This window comes from Camelina sativa, chromosome 14 (assembly GCF_000633955.1).
Source record: "Camelina sativa cultivar DH55 chromosome 14, Cs, whole genome shotgun sequence".
Classification (NCBI taxonomy): domain Eukaryota; kingdom Viridiplantae; phylum Streptophyta; class Magnoliopsida; order Brassicales; family Brassicaceae; genus Camelina; species Camelina sativa.
This window is the reverse complement of record NC_025698.1, coordinates 30,661,314-30,678,634: the sequence shown is the minus strand read 5'-3', so window position 1 is coordinate 30,678,634 and position 17,321 is coordinate 30,661,314. Positions and strand designations below refer to the sequence as shown.

Genomic DNA, 17,321 nt, shown 5'->3' with positions numbered 1-17,321 from the left:
TATTTTGTTATAGTTGTTCCAATTCATAATTTTTTAAAAAATAAACAATTAAAAATATATCTATAAATTAATAATTATTAATTTACACTATAAAATAATAATTATTAATTTATAGATAAATTAATATCACTATAAATTAATAAAATGTCTTAGTCCCAACATTATTAATTTATAGAGGTTTTACTGTACTACACAATCGAATTTTAAATTTCAATTACCAATAAATATAATAGATTTTATAAATAAAAATTACAGTAAAAATATTTAATAATTATTTTATATGCGAGTTATTACCTAGTTATATATATATATATATAATTGGCATTTAACCCTAATTATGGGCATGCAAGTTAAAAATAATTTATGGACGTTCCTTTGACCAGTCGTCCACATTTTAGTGAATTCTAAAATAAAAATACTCCATTCCTTTGGCAGTACAATATTTTGTTCTCATTATATGTGATGTTTTCTTTTTTATTTATTGATCTACTTTTTCTTAATCTTTCACACTGTTTGTTTTGTTTTTAACGGTTAATTAACCTTTTCACCGTTGACGAAATTTGAGGATATTTATAAGCAAATGAATTTATGAATGTAACAGGAAAAACAAATAGTTTTGCAGAGCAACATGCGACCGGGGATTAGAGAGCATAAAAGAATCTTTGTCTAAGTGATAATAAAGTTATGAACATTGAAATATGAATTTGTCATCAATTATTTTAAATTTACTTAAAAACCGTGGATGAAACGCCAAGCTGGCTCTGATCCCTCAGACCATTTCACATTGTCCTCTCTTTAAACCATCTTTATAAACTATTTTCTTGGAGTTTCCACCAGATTCCTTTTTATTTTTCTTACTACCATTTTTTACAATCCATTTCAAATTGTTATTTATTTATCAATTTCCATCAATATTTTGGGGTCCTATGCAACCTACACTATAGCAAAACTTGGTTCAAGTCATTTTCAATATCGCATGTCTATATTCAATTGTACACCTAAGATATAGGGTCTTCATGTACCAATATATATTTTAATATCTACTTTAACAAAAATATTTAGAAAAGGTATTAAAATAAAAACGTTTAATAAAAAAAGGAGCAATATTCGTCATAAAAGGAATTATTTTTATGAAGATAAAGCTAATTGGGAAAGGAGAAAAGATTTTAATATTTTTATTGGAGATAATAATTCTAGAGAGGGAGAGAAAGGGTAAAAAAAAGTAATTAAAAAAATAGACAGATATGGCGAGATAGATGGGGGAAAGTGAAGTGATAAGAGAGAGAAAGTGAAAGCCTCTTCTGTGTTGTATTGTGTGAATTGTTGAGAAAGAGAGAGAGACTGTTGGAGATTGGTTTCAGGTTAGCTATCGGTTTACTCTAATTGCAGTTGGTTTCGTCATGGTTATAGGTGACTTGGCCGTGAAGCTGTTTGGTCAATATGTCAATCCCGTAAGATCAGCAAAGTTAATATAGCTTTCCTTGTATGTATAGATATGATTCGTATGGATCTGCTCTCTCGAGTATATATGTTTTTGTAAATCAAGTCATAAGGGACAGAATAGAAAACTTTGGAATCTCTGTTTCTTCATGGTATCAGAGCTTGAATCATTTTTGTGAAATTAAAGGTTTTTCTTATCGTTTTTTTTTCACGACAATGACGGACGGACAGACTCAGACGAACCTGAATGGGAATTTTCCCACGAACCCGAATGGCACTCCTGCCACGAACCCGAATGGCACTCCTCGCAGTCGTTCTGTACCAGGACGTGGCCGTGGTGGAGCAAGCTCCAATGGAGGTCGAGGACGCGGGTCTGCAGCATATGCTAACCGTGTTTGTGTTCCGAACCTTGACGTAACAGAACACGCCAACCATGTGGTGACTGATCGTGATCGTGAGGGTCTCACTTTAACTGAGGATCAATGGCGTACCATCAAAAGAGTCCTCAATGCTGGCAAGGACGAGCCCACCGAAAAGTTAACCGGTAAGTCCAACGTTCCCTCTTGGATTATGGATACAGGCGCCTCTCATCATTTGACAGGAAAGTTTGATATTCTTACAAATGTAAGAGATATGCCTCCGGTTTTAATTATTTTGGCTGATGGTAGAGAAAGGGTTTCTGTGAAAGAAGGGACAGTTAGACTTAGTTCAGATTTGGTTATGAATTCAGTCTTCTATGTTGAGGAGTTTCAATCTGATTTGCTTTCAATTGGACAATTGATGGATGAAAACCGTTGTGTTTTGCAAATGACTGATCACTTTCTTGTGGTTCAGGACCGCACTTTGAAGACTGTGATTGGGACGGGTATTAGAGCAGGAGGAACTTTTTACTTTCGTAGTATGGAGATCGCAGCATCAGTCACTACGAAAGAGGAGAAGGAGTATGAGCTGTGGCATAAAAGGATGGGTCATCCTTCTGCGAGAGTAGTCGGTTTACTTCCTGCAATTTCTGTTTCTGTTTCTTCTTCAAGTTTAAATCAAGCGTGTGATATATGTCTCCGCGCAAAGCAAACTCGAACTTCATTTCCATTGAGTATGAATAAGACATCTCGTATTTTTGAGTTAATCCACTGTGATTTATGGGGACCTTACCGCACAACTTCTCATTCTGGGGCCAAATATTTTCTGACAATAGTAGATGATTATTCTAGAGGAGTTTGGTTATATTTGTTGGCTGAAAAACGTGAGGCTTCTGGTCATTTAAAAAATTTCTTAGCTTTAACAGAGCGTCAATTTGGGGTGCAAGTTCAAACAATACGCAGTGATAACGGTTCAGAGTTCATGTGTTTAACAAAGTTTTTCCAAGAACACGGTATTCTTCATGAACGTTCGTGTGTTTCTACGCCTGAGCAGAATGGCAGGGTTGAAAGAAAACACAGACACATTCTCAATATTGCGAGGGCTTTACGGTTTCAAGCGCAACTGCCTTTAAAGTTTTGGGGCGAATGTGTTTTAACAGCGGCTTACTTGATTAATCGAACTCCCAGCTCTATTTTGAACAACAAAACTCCGTATGAACGTCTTCATAAGAAGCCTCCTCAGTATGGACATTTAAAAGTTTTTGGGAGCTTGTGTTATGCTCACAATCAAAAACGTCACGGCGACAAATTCGAGTCACGAAGTCGACGGTGTTTGTTCGTTGGTTATCCAAATGGTCAAAAAGGTTGGAGATTGTTTGATTTAGAATCACAAGAATTTTTTGTCTCACGAGATGTGGTCTTCTCCGAATCTGAATTTCCATTTTCTCCAAGCTCGACAATGGAGGTCTCTCACGTTGATGAAGAAGATACACCAAAGTTGTGGGCTTCAATTTCTAGTGGCCCATTACAAGAAGAACATCTTAATGTCCCTCAAGGCCCGTTACAATATTCAGGCCCAAATGAAGAAAGTCAAGGTCCACGTGAATTTGAGACCACGTCTTCATCTTCCAATGACTCTCCTGCGGCTACGACGGAAGCAGAAACCTCGCCGGTGCTCACTCCCTCTGGCTCAGCCTCGCCACCGGAATTAAGACTAGATTCCGATTTGACAGCTTCAACCTCTACAGTTGCAGCTCCAGTTAACCGGCCAAGTTCTCGTCGGAATAAACGTTCGAAAGCGACGGTTGGTGGTCCGATAGCACAACCTCCTCCCCGTCAAAGTAAGCGAAAGAGAGAAGCTCCTGTCCACTTAAAAGATTATGTTGTTAATTCTGCTGCTTGTGAATCACCGAATTCTTTCTCCACCAAGGTACGGTACCCAATTTCGAAACAGGATTCTAAAAAGCGTTTTTCTAAATCTCATGTTGCGTATATGGCTGCGGTTGCAAAAGCCGTTGAACCAAGATCGTATAAAGAGGCTGTTGCTGATGACCGTTGGAATAACGCAATGACAACCGAAATTGATGCTCAAGAGGAAAATGGTACATGGACGATAGAAGATTTACCTCCAGGAAAACGAGCAATCGGCTGTCAATGGGTCTACAAAGTTAAATATCACTCTGATGGATCCGTTGAGAGGTATAAGGCACGACTTGTTGCACTTGGCAACAAACAAAAAGAGGGTGAAGACTATGGTGAAACCTTTGCCCCTGTGGCTAAGATGGGAACGGTGCGAATGTTTCTCGACGTTGCATCAAAACGAAACTGGGAAATCCATCAGATGGATGTCCACAATGCATTTTTACATGGAGATCTTCGCGAAGAAGTCTACATGAAGCTACCCCCTGGCTTTGCTGCTTCTCATCCCAACAAGGTATGTCGTCTACGCAAAGCCTTGTATGGTTTAAAACAGGCTCCACGATGCTGGTTTGAGAAGTTGACAACATCATTGAAGAATTATGGATTTAAACAATCCTTGTCCGACTATTCTTTGTTCACTTTGACCAGGGGAGCTGTTCGGATCAATATACTGATTTATGTTGATGACCTGATAATTTCGGGGAGTTCACCAAAGGCAAACCAAGATTTTAAAGATTATTTGGCATCATGTTTTCACATGAAGGATTTGGGACCTCTAAAATATTTTTTGGGGATAGAGGTTGCAAGGAACTCGGCAGGCATATACATATGTCAGCGCAAATATGCGTTAGATATCATCTCTGAAACTGGTATGATGGGAGCAAAACCAGCGACTTTTCCACTAGAACAAACTCATGAGCTCATGTTGTCTGAATCACCTCTTCTTCCTCAGCCCCAACAGTATCGACGGTTGATTGGGCGTTTGATCTACTTGGCAGTAACACGGCCAGACCTCGCATTCTCTGTTCATATGCTGGCCAGGTTTATGCAACAGCCACGTGAAGATCATTGGGAGGCTGCGCTTCGAATCGTTCGTTATTTAAAGTCTGATCCCGGCCAAGGTATTTTGCTGCGTCGAACAGGTGATTTTCAGATCACTGGGTGGTGTGACTCTGACTATGCGACTTGTCCCATATCTCGAAGGTCTGTTACTGGTTATATAGTTCAGCTTGGTGATTCACCAATTTCATGGAAAACTCGAAAGCAAGAAACCGTGAGCAAGTCCTCTGCAGAAGCGGAGTATCGGGCAATGTCATTTCTTACATCAGAACTTTTATGGCTCAAACAGTTGTTGCTTACTCTGGGAGTTCGACATGATCAGCCAATGGTGGTGTGTTGTGACAGTAAACCGGCCATACACATCGCAACAAATCCCGTATTCCATGAACGCACTAAACATATAGAGATTGACTGCCATTTTGTTCGTGATGAGCTTGTTCGTCGTAATCTTGTTCTTCGTCACGTTGGCACTGAATTTCAGCTTGCGGATATCTTTACAAAACCCCTTGGTCGAGACAGCTTCGCATCGTTTCGGATCAAGTTAGGCATACGAAACTTGTATGCTCCAACTTGAGGGGGAGTGTTGGAGATTGGTTTCAGGTTAGCTATCGGTTTACTCTAATTGCAGTTGGTTTCGTCATGGTTATAGGTGACTTGGCCGTGAAGCTGTTTGGTCAATATGTCAATCCCGTAAGATCAGCAAAGTTAATATAGCTTTCCTTGTATGTATAGATATGATTCGTATGGATCTGCTCTCTCGAGTATATATGTTTTTGTAAATCAAGTCATAAGGGACAGAATAGAAAACTTTGGAATCTCTGTTTCTTCAGAGACGAAGTAGAAAAAAGTTTTGATTTTGATCTGTGTGGTTTGGATTTTGATCTGTGTGGTTTGGATTATTGCGAGAAAACTAAACCAGACCCACCTTTCAATCTTTGTCCCTAACCAGTTACAACATTATCATTTGATTCTCCTGCTGTGTGAGCGCTTCTCTTCTTCTTCTCTTTAAGGTTTCTTTTTCTTTTTTTTTTAGGGGGTTTTGAAGCTTCAGTAGAGACGAAAATAGTGTTTTTATTTTGGCGACAATGGGAGGAGGAGTGGTGCGTATTAGCACGGTGAAGTTAGCTATAGCGTGTTTACTTCTTTGTGGTTTCGTCTCGCTATCATGCGCCGCAAGGTCCGGCGTATCGAAGCAGAAGTTTGAAGTGAAGAAGCATTTGAACAGGTTGAACAAACCTGCTGTCAAGAGCATTCAGGTAAAAGTCTAATCTTTCGTTTTTGGTGTTTTCTATTTGGATTGGTTTCTTCTGATTAGGTAATAAAAGGAAGTAAGGAGAAAACATTATCATAATCTGATGATTTCCTTATTTCTCTCTCCTAGTACACATAATTACTTTTTTTATTTGTTCTAAAACTCTTAAATTGAAAAAAAATTAATAAACTTTGTCCCGAGATTTCATAAAAAGATTCAGAGTCATAATTAAGGATCTTCTCGTTTTCTCTCATTACATTACAGTTTTGAATTGCTTACTAGTAAAATGTTGAAAGTTTCTGACTTTGAATGTTTATGTATATCTTTGTGTGGTTAAACAGAGCCCAGATGGTGATATGATTGACTGTATTCCTCTCTCAAAGCAACCAGCTTTTGACCATCCTTTCCTCAAAGATCACAAGATTCAGGTCTTGAGAGACTAAACCAAAAACTGATTTTAGATCTGGCTTTTGTAGTTTGTGTTTTATGTAAGTGCTGATAGTTTTTAATTTACTTTGGTTTCTTTAGATGAAGCCTAATTACCATCCTGAAGGACTCTTTGATGACAACAAAGTGTCTGCTCCTAAATCAAATGAGAAAGAAGGGCATATCCCTCAGTTGTGGCATCGATATGGTACATGTCCTGAAGGAACCATTCCCATGAGGAGGACAAAGGAAGATGATGTTTTGAGGGCTAGTTCAGTTAAAAGATATGGCAAGAAGAAGCGTAGGAGTGTTCCTTTGCCTAAATCTGCAGAACCCGACCTTATTAATCAAAGTGGTCACCAGGTGAGTCTAGTGTGGATCTGTAAAGTTTCCTTCTTTTTTTTTGTTTTGCATATTTCTTGATCTGAGAATGTGTTCTATGTTTTGGTTTCTTGACTTGTAGCATGCCATAGCGTATGTGGAAGGAGATAAGTACTATGGAGCTAAGGCGACTATCAATGTGTGGGAGCCAAAGATTCAGCAGCAGAATGAGTTCAGTTTGTCACAGATATGGCTTCTTGGTGGCTCGTTCGGACAAGATCTTAACAGCATTGAAGCTGGTTGGCAGGTACGGCATTGTTATCTCATCAATAAACATCTGTGAATATGGTTTTCATGTTTAGTGTATTGATTCCTGTTGCTTTTACTACAGGTGAGCCCGGATCTATATGGTGACAATAACACAAGACTCTTCACTTACTGGACTGTAAGATCCTGAAACTCCCACATTATCAAGTTCTTATGGTTATGAGCTTTTTTTGTTTTAGCTTACATTTCTCACTTTTTCTAACGTTGGCAATCATTTGCAGAGTGATGCATATCAAGCTACTGGTTGCTACAATCTTCTTTGCTCGGGTTTTATTCAAATCAACAGCGACATAGCAATGGGAGCAAGTATTTCTCCGGTCTCTGGATATCGTAATTCGCAGTACGATATCAGTATTCTGATCTGGAAGGTATGCTGTTGCCATAAAGAGAATTGAGAAAGAGATAAGTTTAATGCAGTCCAAAACACAATGAAAATAAAATGGTCTGTTAACTTTGTCACAGGATCCGAAAGAGGGACATTGGTGGATGCAATTTGGGAACGGCTATGTTTTAGGCTACTGGCCATCGTTTCTCTTCTCCTACTTGACGGAAAGTGCATCGATGATTGAATGGGGAGGAGAAGTGGTGAACTCGCAGTCAGATGGTCAGCATACTTCAACGCAAATGGGCAGTGGTCGATTTCCAGAAGAAGGCTTTAGCAAAGCAAGTTACTTCAGGAACATCCAGGTGGTTGATGGGTCAAACAACCTCAAGGCACCTAAAGGACTTGGAACATTCACTGAACAGTCTAACTGTTATGATGTTCAAACCGGAAGCAATGATGATTGGGGCCATTACTTTTACTATGGAGGTCCTGGTAAAAACCAGAAGTGTCCATAAACTAGACACCAAGTAGTACTGACTCGTCTCTCGGGTCCATTTGTCTTGTGAATTCACCATGTTTCTTTCTACACACACTCACTCAATCCGCCTTCTTTGGTAGTTTTAGGGATGGTTAAAAGTTATGTAATGGTAAAAGTTTGGGTGTCTTTTTCTCCATGTAAGTAGGTGGGGAAGAGGAAAGGCGTGGCTTAAGTTTCTTTGAAAACTCAGAAACTTTTGGCCCTTAGTGTAATCTTACTTTGTTTCCTCTGTACTGTGATTTGTTTAATCAAGTGAATGAATCTCTCTTTCTCACTCTTATTAACAAATAATTTCAGGAAATTAAAAGTTACTTTTGGCTGAATCTTCATGAAACCTACTCTCTAATTTCCTCTTTTGACAATTAGATATTTAATTTTTGTTTTCTCATCACCTTTTAGTAAATTTGATTTCTTTAGAGAGAGAGGGGGGAAAAGGATATAAAAGTGATGACTAATTCATGAAATGTCTCTTTGGATGATGATCTTTTTGCAAATGGGTAAATGATATTTACTTTTTTCCCCCACTTTTTCACAATAAAGTTCCAACGGAAATCAAGTTTCATAAATGAGCATTATGAAGTTAAGTACACATTACACACATATACTGAATCTACAACATAACTTTGCTTTAACCTTCTAATATATCTTTTGATCATAAATTACAAAAGTTTTTATTTGATAATATTTGAATATTTTACATAAGCTAATTTTTAAAGTGAAAAAACTATCTATATATATAAATTTCTCCGTTTGATTATTCTAGATCTGTCTTTTGAAAATCAATATGGTCTTCTTGTAGGTTCAGTAGACTACGTTTGACTTAATCGGCTTAAAATTGGGATTAAAGAATTTTGAAAAACGAAATCATGTTAAAAAATTCAAATTTCTTATTGTATTATATAGTTAAATAATTTAAAATTTTGGTGACAGAGACATTGATCTTCCACTTCTTTTTTCCTGGTTATGAGCTTTGAGCCTATAACCTGAATTGACTTACTTAAAACATGTTTAGTATACTATCTATATTCATGGATTATGTACTATCTTATCATTTTTGTCTTCTTAATTGTTTTTTTCTTTATTCTCTATTAGTACTATTTTCTAATATAGTTTTTAAAATCATTATATTCGTTATTCATGTAAAAATAAAACTTATTCACCACTTTACGTTGAGATAGAAGTCTTTGTGTGGGTTTTGCGATGCATGACATGATTTTAGGAAGGTAGTTGTTCTCATTGACTGCTAAGATTTGGTGAAGATCTACCGTCCAACTGACTGACTTTTTTTGCTTATCTCAACGACATCAAAGTGGATATGGAAGAATTTTCAAATTTTTCTTTGATTTTGATCTCAAAGACTGCAAATGTGCTTGCAGATAGATTAGCACGATAAGTTCGTACTCAACTGCACCTGATTAGTGATTATTTATGTTAACAGTTCTTTCTTCAATAGGTTATTTTATCTTTGTTGTTAAAAAACAAATTGTGTGTAATTAGATAACACATATATAAAATGCAGATTAAAAAAAAACAATTAAGAACAGATGTAACTTGTAAGTCTTTTTTTGACAAATCTTAAATTAGCTAAATCCGTATCTATAAATCATTCCATTTCTCACTCACCAAATAATCACTCAAAGCGTTTCCATCACTCGATTCACCATTGGTACGTGGATTCCAAACACGCGTGTAGCCTTTGTTCGGACAGTGCTCATAGCTTTTATTTATTTAATTGTTTTTTTATTTTTTTTTCCACAAAGAACTTTTCTCTCTCTACAATACGTCGTCTCTTTGAGGAAGAGAGAGAGAGAGTGAGAAAAAAGGTTGTAGCTTTTTTTTCTTTTTTTGTGTGTTGTTGTAGCTACGGACGGGTTCACACATTCGAAGGGTAGGGTTTTAATCTCACCTTCTCTCTCTATCTATTCCCCCAAAAACCTGAGAGAACAAATTCTCTGAAGATTTTTATTCAAAAAAAAAGTTTCAACATTTTTACAGAGAAAGCAAGAACAAACCCTAGAAAAAGGAAGTTAATTTCCTCTTTTCTCAAGCTCTTCAGTGAGCCTTAGCTTTGCTGTTTCTTGCTTTCTCTTTTCTTACTCTACTTTACAGCTTGATTCCTTCTTGATTTTAAAACCCTAGTGAGCCAAATCTGTACCCAAGTTTGCTTGTGGGCTGCTCAAAGTTTCGATTTTTATTAAGGGATTCTTTCTGCTTCGATGCCACTGCACAGTAAGCTCACTTCGGTCAAGTAGGTAAAGTTTCTAAATTTTGAGCTGGATTTTGCGAAATTGAGCTTAAGCTGGTTGGAATTGAAGCTGCGCATTCTATGATTTGTGCGCAAGCTTTGTTTTTTTTTAAACTTCCCTGTGATAGAATTTTGATTTCCGAGTTGCATGGTGTTGTAGGTGGGAGAAGAAGCCATGGAAGGGGATGAGCGAGGAGTCTTACTTGCTTGTTTAATTTCGGGTACCCTTTTCACGGTTTTCGGTTCCGGTTCGTTTTGGATACTCTGGGCTGTGAATTGGCGGCCATGGCGGCTTTATAGGTAACTAACTCCATTCATATATCTTTCGGCAGCTCTAGGTGTTGTTGTTGTATATGGCGCTTCATAGAGTTACTTTTTCCTGTGTAGTATTGACCTAGAGCCTTAGTTGAGTGAATGATTTTGGAATGTGTTCTATCTTTGCAGCTGGATCTTTGCTAGAAAATGGCCAAAAGTCTTCCAAGGTCCTCAACTTGATGCACTATGTGGTGTTCTATCCCTTTTTGCTTGGATTGTGGTAGTATCCCCTATTGCAATCTTGATCGGATGGGGTTCCTGGCTGATTGTGATTTTGGATCGAGATATCATTGGGCTTGCGATAATAATGGCTGGAACTGCTCTTTTACTGGCATTCTACTCAATCATGCTTTGGTGGAGGACCCAGTGGCAAAGCTCAAGTATGTTTACAATCAACTATTTTCTGACTTAATTTCACAACATTCAACTGGCGTTGTATGATTGATAATAGTGGTGGCACGTAGTGGTAGTGTATGAAGTATCCGATGTATGAATGGGAACAGAGGAGAACATACCTGACTCATCAATACTTACTGTGAATGAACTATTGAACTTCTTTCTTACATTCTCCTTTGACTAAACAGGAGCTGTCGCTTTACTTCTCCTTCTTGGTGTTGCCTTACTCTGTGCGTATGAACTCTGTGCTGTCTATGTTACGGCTGGTGCACATGCATCTCAGCAATATTCTCCTTCTGGTTTCTTTTTCGGTGTATCAGCAATTGCGTTGGCAATCAACATGCTATTTATCTGCCGCATGGTCTTTAATGGTAAAGTTTCCCAGTCCTTAATCAACATTCAATTGCGGTGTATTCAACTTGATCTGTCTATTCAATCCTTTGTAATAGCTCTAAGAAAATTTTCCATATTGATAAACATGCATACGTTTTGACTTCCAACCTCAATTGAAGAAGTTGAAATTGTTTGAAAATTTTCCATCACCGCAGGAAATGGGTTAGATGTGGACGAATATGTAAGGAGGGCATATAAATTTGCTTATTCAGATTGTATAGAAGTGGGTCCTGTGGCTTGTTTGCCAGAACCACCTGATCCCAATGAATTATATCCCCGGCAAACCAGCAGGTAAGTTTTTGTTGCTCTCTACCTAGAAATTCTTTAATTCTTGGCATAGCTGCCCCCTTGTTTAATGATTGTTCCTGAATTTTACAATCAACAAACTACTGCATATTTGGAATCAACCTAAATCTGAACAGGATTCAGGGCTAGTAATTTTGCCGTTACTCTCTAGCTTTTTCTTTTTTTCCCAATAGAGGTGTTATGGATGGTGTTATAATTTGTTTACTGAGTGCGGATATGTTCTTGGTCATATTTTTATCAATCAGCTGCAATTTTGGCCTACCTGTTTTGTCCCTTGAAGATGGTTTATAAACATTTTTGTCTTGCATATTTGTAGAGCTTCACATCTTGGCCTCCTGTACCTGGGTTCACTTGTAGTTCTCCTCGCCTACTCAGTCCTATATGGCCTCACAGCTAGGGAATCACGTTGGCTTGGAGGAATTACATCAGCTGCAGTTATTGTTCTTGGTAAAAAGATAAAAATTATGTACATATATTTGGAGTAGAAGCAGGTTATTTAATTATTTCTCAACTCATCTTCGTGCTTAATATTTTCATGTAGACTGGAATATTGGGGCATGCTTGTATGGGTTTAAGCTTCTTCAGAATCGTGTTCTGGCACTTTTTGTTGCTGGCATTTCCCGTCTTTTCCTAATATGTTTTGGCATACACTACTGGTTTGTATCTGTGCTAAAAAGCTTGTTACTTATTTATAGATCTAAAGGTTGCCCCTTCATGGCATGAAAGTTATTATCCTTTCTGTTGTTGCAGGTACCTAGGGCATTGTATTAGTTACATTTTCGTAGCATCAGTTCTATCAGGTGCTGCTGTTTCCCGGCATCTATCAATAACAGACCCATCAGCTGCAAGAAGAGATGCCTTACAGAGCACAGTGATCCGCTTGAGAGAAGGTTTTCGGAGAAAGGAGCAGAATAGTTCATCAAGTTCTTCAGATGGTTGTGGCTCCAGTATGAAAAGAAGTAGTAGTATCGATGCTGGCCATGCTGGTTGTACTAATGAAGCCAATCGTACTGCAGAATTGTGCACGGCTGACAATCTAACTCGAACAGGCAGCTCTCAGGAGGGTATCAATAGCGACAAAAGTGTAGAAAGCGGAAGACCAAGTTTAGGTTTACGTAGTAGTTCATGTCGTTCTGTGGTCCAAGAGCCCGAAGCAGGAACTTCCTATTTTCTGGATAAAGCTTCTGATCAGAATAACACTCTTGTTGTTTGTTCTAGCAGTGGTCTTGATAGCCAAGGTTACGAGTCTAGCACATCGAATTCTGCAAACCAGCAGCTTTTGGATTTGAATTTGGCCCTTGCTTTCCAGGACCAGTTAAACGATCCTAGGATAGCCTCGATACTTAAAAAGAAAGCAAAAGAAGGTGATCTTGAACTGACTAGTTTGCTGCAAGACAAGGGTCTGGACCCTAACTTTGCTGTAATGTTGAAGGAAAAAAACTTGGATCCAACTATTTTGGCACTACTTCAGAGGAGTAGTTTGGATGCAGATAGAGATCACCGCGACAACACTGATATTACAATTATTGACTCAAACAGTGTTGACAATACTTTGCCAAATCAGATTTCTTTATCCGAAGAATTGAGACTCCGTGGACTAGAGAAGTGGCTTAAGCTGTCCAGACTTGTTCTGCACCATGTAGCGGGCACACCAGAGAGAGCATGGGGCCTCTTTAGTCTTGTCTTTATCCTCGAAACAATTATTGTCGCCATTTTTCGCCCGAAGACCATCACAATTATAAACTCTAGTCATCAGCAGGTGAGTTCCACTCTCTGATTCTTGTCTCTGGAACTTTTTGGGTCTGATTTTGGGTGCAAGTTACTAACAAATTACTCGAGTGATCCTTGTATATTTAATAAAAGTTATTTGTACCTTTACTAACTCGCTTATTATCTAATTGTAGTTCGAATTTGGTTTCTCTGTGCTGCTGTTGTCACCTGTTGTTTGTTCAATAATGGCTTTTCTTCGGTCTCTTCAAGTTGAAGAAATGGCCTTGACATCAAAATCTCGCAAGGTATGGCTTGTCTCTTTAGTTTAGTATTCTCTTTAGANTCATCAGCAGGTGAGTTCCACTCTCTGATTCTTGTCTCTGGAACTTTTTGGGTCTGATTTTGGGTGCAAGTTACTAACAAATTACTCGAGTGATCCTTGTATATTTAATAAAAGTTATTTGTACCTTTACTAACTCGCTTATTATCTAATTGTAGTTCGAATTTGGTTTCTCTGTGCTGCTGTTGTCACCTGTTGTTTGTTCAATAATGGCTTTTCTTCGGTCTCTTCAAGTTGAAGAAATGGCCTTGACATCAAAATCGCGCAAGGTATGTCTTGTCTCTTTAGTTTATGGACAATGCAGATACCGTGTGGTGTTATAAGTATTCTAAATAATGTTATGTTTCTATGTTTTCAGTATGGCTTTGTTGCCTGGCTGCTGAGCACATCTGTTGGATTATCACTCTCGTTCTTGAGGTAATAGGGACTTTTTTTCTCTATTGGACTACCGCCACAATGGTCACAGGATTGTGTCATTCATTGGACTTCTACCAACTTTTCTCACATTGTCACTTTTTTATGTTCTCATGCCTGCTTCAATTTTGCAGTAAATCGTCAGTACTCCTGGGAATATCCTTGACTGTGCCCCTCATGGCAGCATGCCTGTCTATTGCTGTTCCCATATGGATGCATAATGGGTACCAATTTTGGGTTCCACAGTTATCATGTGGTGACCAGGCAAGAGATTCACGATCTTCCAGGATAAAGGTCTGTCTATTTTCCCTGACCTAGTTGCCTGTATCTTTCTTTGTCAAATAAATATCTCTAACTAAACTTTATTTTCATTTTAGGGGTTTATTCTTTGGATTTGTGTTGTATTGTTTGCGGGATCCGTAATTGCTCTTGGTGCAATTATATCTGCTAAACCTTTAGATGATTTGAAGTACAAGCTGTTTAGTGCTAGAGAAAATAACTTCACGTCACCATATACATCTTCCGTATACCTTGGTTGGGCAATGGCATCTGGAATTGCTTTAGTAGTTACCGCCATTCTGCCAATAGTTTCATGGTTTGCAACTTATAGGTTTTCCCACTCTTCTGCTGTCTGTCTCGTGATATTCTCAGGTAATTTTTGTTTCTGTTAGTTTGCTCACATTTGGTTGGGATTTTTTTCCTTCTCTAAGTAATTCTTGTATGCTTTTTTGTCTACTTTCTAGTTGTTCTCGTGGCATTTTGTGGAACATCATATTTGGAAGTTGTGAGATCTAGAGATGATCAGTTTCCCACAAAGGGTGATTTCCTTGCGGCCTTGCTTCCACTTGCATGCATTCCGGCGCTTCTTTCATTATGCTGTGGGATGCTTAAATGGTGCATTGACTATTTCTTCACATTGCCTATTTAATCTTACTCTCAGTTTAAACTGGATCGTACTTTTTAATGTGTTGTGGTTGTTCTTTGCAGGAAGGATGATTGTTGGATACTATCTCGAGGGGTATATGTTTTTGTTTCAATAGGTCTTCTTCTTCTTATTGGTGCGATAGCAGCTGTGATTATTGTAGTCAAACCATGGACGGTAAGTGCAAAGTTGCTACACAATTCTCAAAGTTTTTGGCTGAACTTTCTCCATCTGATACATCTTTGTGTTTAACAGATAGGCGTGTCTTTTCTCTTAGTTCTTATCCTTATGGTGGTAGCAATTGGTGTAATCCATCTTTGGGCGTCAAACAATTTCTATTTGACCCGGAAACAGACATCCTTTGTCTGCTTTCTTGCCCTTCTTTTGGGTTTGGCCGCATTCCTTGTTGGGTGGTTTCAAGGTGAGGATTGCTTATATCTTATTGTAGACTCTTCGTAGAGGTGAGACCTACCCTAGTGAGATAGCAATTTCATAAATGCTTATTTTGCAGATAAACCATTTGCTGGAGCATCTGTTGGTTATTTTACATTCCTGTCTCTGTTGGCTGGAAGAGCATTAGCTGTGAGTTCAACAGAACTGTGGCTTTTTCTGTTTCTGTTTTCAAACGTATTAACTATATATTTATTTCTTAGGTTCTTCTATCCCCACCAATTGTGGTATATTCTCCAAGAGTACTACCTGTATATGTCTACGATGCACATGCGGATTGTGGAAAGAATGTCAGGTATGTTCAGCCACTTGAGTACGCCTTATAGTATGCTATCTGCTGATCTGAAATAATGACCATAAAGGACTAAGCTGATCGACCCTCATATTCTTTTGTATTGATTGCATCGGGATTTCTTCAGTGCTGCATTTCTTGTCCTGTATGGAATTGCTTTGGCAACAGAAGGCTGGGGTGTTGTTGCTAGTCTGATAATATATCCTCCGTTCGCTGGTGCTGCTGTATCAGCTATCACCCTTGTAGTAGCCTTTGGGTTTGCTGTTTCTCGCCCTTGTTTGAGTCTTGAGGTTAGTTTTCTTGTTGCTTGAACTATTTGTTCCTTAAAATATAGATTATTGGTTCGTGATTCATTTGAATCATTTGTCTAATTCCTTCTGATGGTCTTCAGATGATGGAGGTTGCTATACGTTTTCTTAGCAAGGATACTATAGTGCAAGCTATATCTCGATCTGCCACGAAAGTAAGTTACATTCTGATGTCTCTCTTGCAAATTATTTTGATATTCGATTGTTGGCCTTATTTCAACACATTCTCGTAATATAGAGCTCCATGGGATGTATGATTAATTAAGCCTTATTCAACTTAATAATTACAGACAAGAAATGCTCTATCCGGCACGTATTCAGCTCCCCAAAGGTCCGCCAGCTCGGCAGCTCTTCTGGTTGGGGACCCCTCTGCAATGCGTGATAAAGCAGGGAACTTTGTTCTTCCTAGAGATGATGTCATGAAGTTAAGGGATCGTCTCAGGAATGAAGAAAGAGTTGCTGGATCGATCTTCTACAAAATGCAATGCAGGAAAGGATTCCGTCATGAACCACCTACAAATGTAGATTACAGAAGAGACATGTGTGCCCATGCAAGAGTTTTGGCGCTGGAAGAGGCAATTGATACAGAATGGGTATATATGTGGGACAAGTTTGGTGGTTATTTACTCCTACTGTTAGGTTTGACAGCTAAGGCGGAGAGAGTTCAGGTGAATCCTGTTTCTAAATTTTCATATATTCTTCTCTATGTTTGCGGCAAACAATTGCCTGAGACGGGATTATCACGATATATAGGATGAGGTACGGTTGCGGCTCTTCTTAGACAGCATTGGGTTCTCGGACTTGAGTGCCAGAAAAATCAGTAAATGGAAGCCAGAGGATAGAAGACAGTTTGAAATTATCCAAGAGAGGTACAGGTTTCTTTTAATAAGTTGTTTGATGAAGCTAAACACTTGCACTGTTGCCTATCAATTTTTTTTTTTTTTTTTTGTTTTGTGTCGTGAACTTTAGTTATCTGAGAGAGAAAGAGATGGAAGAGGAAATACTTATGCAGAGACGTGAAGAAGAAGGCAAAGGTAAAGAAAGAAGGAAAGCTTTATTGGAGAAGGAAGAGCGCAAATGGAAGGAAATCGAAGCTTCCCTTATTCCATCTATTCCTAATGCTGGTAGCAGAGAGGCAGCAGCTATGGCAGCTGCAATACGTGCTGTTGGGGGTGATTCTGTCCTTGAGGATTCCTTTGCAAGAGAGAGAGTCTCGGGTATTGCACGTAGGATACGCACTGCTCAACTAGACCGACGTGCACA

At 38.5% G+C, this 17,321-nt stretch overlaps 2 protein-coding genes across 2 annotated transcripts in view; both read left to right on the top strand.

Annotated features, from left to right (window-relative positions):
* On the top strand, nucleotides 5,640-8,224 carry LOC104742975. The gene is made up of 8 exons (XM_019236316.1): nucleotides 5,640-5,726; nucleotides 5,812-6,034; nucleotides 6,372-6,458; nucleotides 6,559-6,819; nucleotides 6,920-7,084; nucleotides 7,169-7,222; nucleotides 7,326-7,472; nucleotides 7,567-8,224. Exons 2-8 carry the CDS (start codon nucleotides 5,864-5,866, stop codon nucleotides 7,942-7,944), a joined length of 1,263 nt encoding a protein of 420 aa, XP_019091861.1. The 5' UTR covers nucleotides 5,640-5,726; nucleotides 5,812-5,863; the 3' UTR covers nucleotides 7,945-8,224.
* The window catches only part of LOC104744171 (calpain-type cysteine protease DEK1-like), a 12,601-nt gene continuing 5,051 nt past the window's right edge, over nucleotides 9,772-17,321 (top strand). The window contains exons 1-22 of the mRNA XM_010465183.1: nucleotides 9,772-10,219; nucleotides 10,373-10,512; nucleotides 10,657-10,907; nucleotides 11,112-11,294; nucleotides 11,472-11,607; nucleotides 11,939-12,069; nucleotides 12,164-12,278; nucleotides 12,373-13,381; nucleotides 13,527-13,637; nucleotides 14,031-14,089; nucleotides 14,221-14,380; nucleotides 14,464-14,737; nucleotides 14,830-14,980; nucleotides 15,074-15,185; nucleotides 15,264-15,429; nucleotides 15,520-15,590; nucleotides 15,662-15,753; nucleotides 15,878-16,040; nucleotides 16,142-16,213; nucleotides 16,349-16,726; nucleotides 16,812-16,927; nucleotides 17,028-17,321. Of these exons, the coding sequence (XP_010463485.1) occupies nucleotides 10,388-10,512; nucleotides 10,657-10,907; nucleotides 11,112-11,294; nucleotides 11,472-11,607; nucleotides 11,939-12,069; nucleotides 12,164-12,278; nucleotides 12,373-13,381; nucleotides 13,527-13,637; nucleotides 14,031-14,089; nucleotides 14,221-14,380; nucleotides 14,464-14,737; nucleotides 14,830-14,980; nucleotides 15,074-15,185; nucleotides 15,264-15,429; nucleotides 15,520-15,590; nucleotides 15,662-15,753; nucleotides 15,878-16,040; nucleotides 16,142-16,213; nucleotides 16,349-16,726; nucleotides 16,812-16,927; nucleotides 17,028-17,321 (4,169 nt within the window). The 5' untranslated portion in view covers nucleotides 9,772-10,219; nucleotides 10,373-10,387. The remainder of the gene's footprint in view (nucleotides 10,220-10,372; nucleotides 10,513-10,656; nucleotides 10,908-11,111; nucleotides 11,295-11,471; nucleotides 11,608-11,938; nucleotides 12,070-12,163; nucleotides 12,279-12,372; nucleotides 13,382-13,526; nucleotides 13,638-14,030; nucleotides 14,090-14,220; nucleotides 14,381-14,463; nucleotides 14,738-14,829; nucleotides 14,981-15,073; nucleotides 15,186-15,263; nucleotides 15,430-15,519; nucleotides 15,591-15,661; nucleotides 15,754-15,877; nucleotides 16,041-16,141; nucleotides 16,214-16,348; nucleotides 16,727-16,811; nucleotides 16,928-17,027) is intronic.

Coding starts and splice junctions, on each gene's coding strand:
- LOC104742975 (XM_019236316.1), top strand. CDS start 5,864: ATGGGAGGAGGAGTGGTGCGTATTAGCACGGTGAAGTTAGCTATAGCG. Junction 7,085..7,168: donor GCATTGAAGCTGGTTGGCAG/GTACGGCATTGT, acceptor CTTTTACTACAG/GTGAGCCCGGATCTATATGG. Junction 7,473..7,566: donor TCAGTATTCTGATCTGGAAG/GTATGCTGTTGC, acceptor ACTTTGTCACAG/GATCCGAAAGAGGGACATTG.